General features: G+C 35.5%; 1 protein-coding gene across 1 annotated transcript; it reads left to right on the forward strand.

Annotated features, from left to right (window-relative positions):
* The first annotated feature begins 200 nt into the window (after positions 1–200).
* LOC139526309 (uncharacterized) lies at positions 201–2,718 on the forward strand. Its single transcript, XM_071321440.1, has 2 exons — positions 201–252; positions 2,300–2,718. The coding sequence occupies exons 1-2, from the start codon at positions 201–203 to the stop codon at positions 2,716–2,718; spliced, it is 471 nt and encodes a 156-aa protein (XP_071177541.1).
* The last annotated feature ends 926 nt before the right edge of the window (positions 2,719–3,644 follow it).

The following is a 3,644-nucleotide window of genomic DNA, read 5'->3' on the forward strand; positions in this document are numbered from 1 at the left end:
CTCTCCAGTTCATTCACCCACTCTCCAGCTCATTCACCCACTCTCTCTCCAGCTCATTCACCCACTCTCTCTCCAGCTCATTCACCCACTCTATCCAGCTCATTCACTCACTCTCGTTCTTACTTACCATTAAATATAACCTTTCCTTGGACATCCTCCTAGGCAATTTACAACCCAGTAGGACTTAGTCCACTTCTATGATGACTGGCAGAAGCAATGCTTATGTTCTACTCCGCTGTGAAAAATCACAGTGTATCCAGGAGAACACCATTGTCTACCAATATCAAAGGGCGGCACCCTCACCTTCAGTTAAACTTCATTAGGTGAGGAGCAAGTTTATTTGACTTTGACATGAAACTTTAAATCTCAACCATAATGTTGTATGCTTTGGTATTTTTACAAATGACTTCTTGCAGTTTTATCTTACAGAAGGATGTTTATGATATTTTTCTATCATTTGCATGATGATTTTTCATCATTCTATGTACTTTTCAAATATAATTGTCGAAACATGTTTTATTAAATAAATTATTGAGAAAATTGCAAACATCCATATTAAAGGACGATAACTGCAATTGATATTTTATTCAGATTGCTACCATGTGTTGGTACGTGTTTTGTAGAAACAGTTTTCAACAAGATCCTTAGTTTGTCTCAGAAAGCTAGCACACACTAAGTTGTCAGACTTGGAAACATGGTAATATATCATCAAAGTTTCGACAAAAAAGTACCAAAGTTGTGTAATCAACTTCAGTTATCGTTCAAAATCCATGGATCACAATTATAACGACTAGATTTTGACCGACTGCAATAATTTATTCTAAAAACACAAAACTGGGTAGAAATTATCATTAATAGGTGTAAAACCACTAATTCATAGCCCAATTGCTTTCTATGTTAAATTCTGCAATTTCAAGCATTAATGGCTTCTTTGTCTTAAGTTCAAATAAAGTGGCAGCTATTTCATGTCAAAACGGTACCTTATCCTGACTTGTGCTGCAAAAATCAACATACCTTTAATTGCATATTAGAGCGTACTGGTTCCCTGAAGTTTGATAGTACAATAACAGGAACTTCTGAACTGAACAACAGGTCAAATGTGCGCTTCTATCAAAATTTCATATTCTTTTTTATAATTTAAATAAATCTCTCAACAAGGGTTCTACAGTGATCCCAAGTCCCAAAGCTTTCATTTAATACCACAAATAACCAAATATACCCGCAATTGGCAAAGATACAGCTATGCATAAGAACTATTTTGTTAAAAATATGTACTACTTTCTTGAATGTTCTTTCCGACCGGGCCTGAATTAGTGGTTCTATACCTATAACAGCACTAAACTTGTTATATTGATTTCTTATTATCTTAATTTTCTTCTATGATCTATTTCTAACATTGAAAAACCCATAAAGCTGTTTTCAAAACACTGTTTCATTGAATTCAAGCTCTAATTAGACTGGTAGTAATATATGCGTCAAACAAACAAAAACTACATCTGGATACTAAAAGTGACAGATATGACACTTTTTTCAATTTTACTAGTTTTGATCTGTTAATAACTTCTCTAATAAAAGTGTTCTGACCTAAATGTCTTATTTTTATCAGAGATTCTTACTTGAATATAAATACAGTGGTCCAAATATAAAATATAATTGATAATTGTGTCCCCCCTTTTTTCTACATGTTTAAAAAGGAGAGTGATTTGATGAGAACCATACTTTTGTGTATAAACATGGATCAACAAGAGTAATTTATATATCTCCAAGCTAGACAACTTGCTAAAATGGTTATGAAATGCATTTCCAGTGAGATTTTGGAATTCCTATATAAGTATACACCAATTTTCCTTGAAATAAATAATTCACTAAGAAACCCAATAAAACATGAACACTCACTAGATAATTGAACCAAAAGCAATATTTATCTGTAAACTAGTCATAATATAGAAGTTTCATTGGTTTAAGTGTTAGAAAATGCAAAAATTAAAATTTCAGGTAAAATCTTAACTGTGTGCATGCTGAATGTCGAAAAAAAAGGGAAAACTACCTTAGTGTAACAATTTGAAGGCTGTAATTTGACACTAGTATGTTTGTTACATAAAATAAATAATGTAACCTGATTTCTGACATCCCTCATTATCCATCTCTTTCTCTCTCTTGCTCCCTCTATCCCTATTTAGCTCACTCTAGCTCACTCATTCACTGTATCTCTCACTTGCTCACTCGCTTATTCTCTCTCTTTCTCTCTTCTCTCTCTTTCTCTCTCTCTCTCTCATTTATTCACCCACTCTCTCTCCAGCTCATTCACCATCATCCACTCTCTCTCCAGCGCATTCACCATCACCCACTCTCTCTCCAACTGATTCACCGACTCTCTCTCCAGCTCATTCACCCACTCTCTCTCCAGCTCACTCTCTCTCCAGCTCATTCACCAACTCTCTCTCCAGCTCATTATCTCCAGCTCATTCACCCACTCTCTCTCCAGCTCATTCACCCACTCTCTCTCCAGCTCATTCACCATCACCCACTCTCTCTCCAGCTCATTCACCATCACCTACTCTCTCTCCAACTCATTCACCCACTCTCTCTCCAGCTCATTCACCCACTCTCTCTCCAGCTCATTCACCCACTCTCCAGCTCATTCACCCACTCTCTCTCCAGCTCATTCACCCACTCTATCTAGCTCATTCACTCACTCTCGTTCTTACTTACCATTAAATATAACCTTTCCTTGGACATCCTCCTAGGCAATTTACAACCCAGTAGGACTTAGTCCACTTCTATGATGACTGGCAGAAGCAATGCTTATGTTCTACTCCGCTGTGAAAAATCACAGTATATCCAGGAGAACACCATTGTCTACCAATATCAAAGGGCGGCACCCTCACCTTCAGTTAAACTTCATTAGGTGAGGAGCAAGTTTATTTGACTTTGACATGAAACTTTAAATCTCAACCATAATGTTGTATGCTTTGGTATTTTTACAAATGACTTCTTGCAGTTTTATCTTACAGAAGGATGTTTATGTGATTTTTCATCATTCTATGTACTTTTCAAATATAATTGTCGAAACATGTTTTATTAAATAAATTATTGAGAAAATTGCAAACATCCATATTAAAGGACGATAACTGCAATTGATATTTTATTCAGATTGCTACCATGTGTTGGTACGTGTTTTGTAGAAACAGTTTTCAACAAGATCCTTAGTTTGTCTCAGAAAGCTAGCACACACTAAGTTGTCAGACTTGGAAACATGGTAATATATCATCAAAGTTTCGACAAAAAAGTACCAAAGTTGTGTAATCAACTTCAGTTATCGTTCAAAATCCATGGATCACAATTATAACGACTAGATTTTGACCGACTGCAATAATTTATTCTAAAAACACAAAACTGGGTAGAAATTATCATTAATAGGTGTAAAACCACTAATTCATAGCCCAATTGCTTTCTATGTTAAATTCTGCAATTTCAAGCATTAATGGCTTCTTTGTCTTAAGTTCAAATAAAGTGGCAGCTATTTCATGTCAAAACGGTACCTTATCCTGACTTGTGCTGCAAAAATCAACATACCTTTAATTGCATATTAGAGCGTACTGGTTCCCTGAAGTTTGATAGTACAATAACAGGAACTTCTGAAC

This window comes from Mytilus edulis, chromosome 6 (genome assembly GCF_963676685.1).
Source record: "Mytilus edulis chromosome 6, xbMytEdul2.2, whole genome shotgun sequence".
Classification (NCBI taxonomy): Eukaryota; Metazoa; Mollusca; class Bivalvia; order Mytilida; family Mytilidae; genus Mytilus; species Mytilus edulis.

Bases quoted from the DNA above. Each gene is read 5' to 3' on its own strand.
- LOC139526309 (XM_071321440.1), top strand. From the start codon at position 201: ATGACTGGCAGAAGCAATGCTTATGTTCTACTCCGCTGTGAAAAATCA. The intron at 253-2,299 runs GTATCCAGGAGA...CTCTCTCTCCAG, and splicing joins CCGCTGTGAAAAATCACAGT to CTCATTCACCATCATCCACT.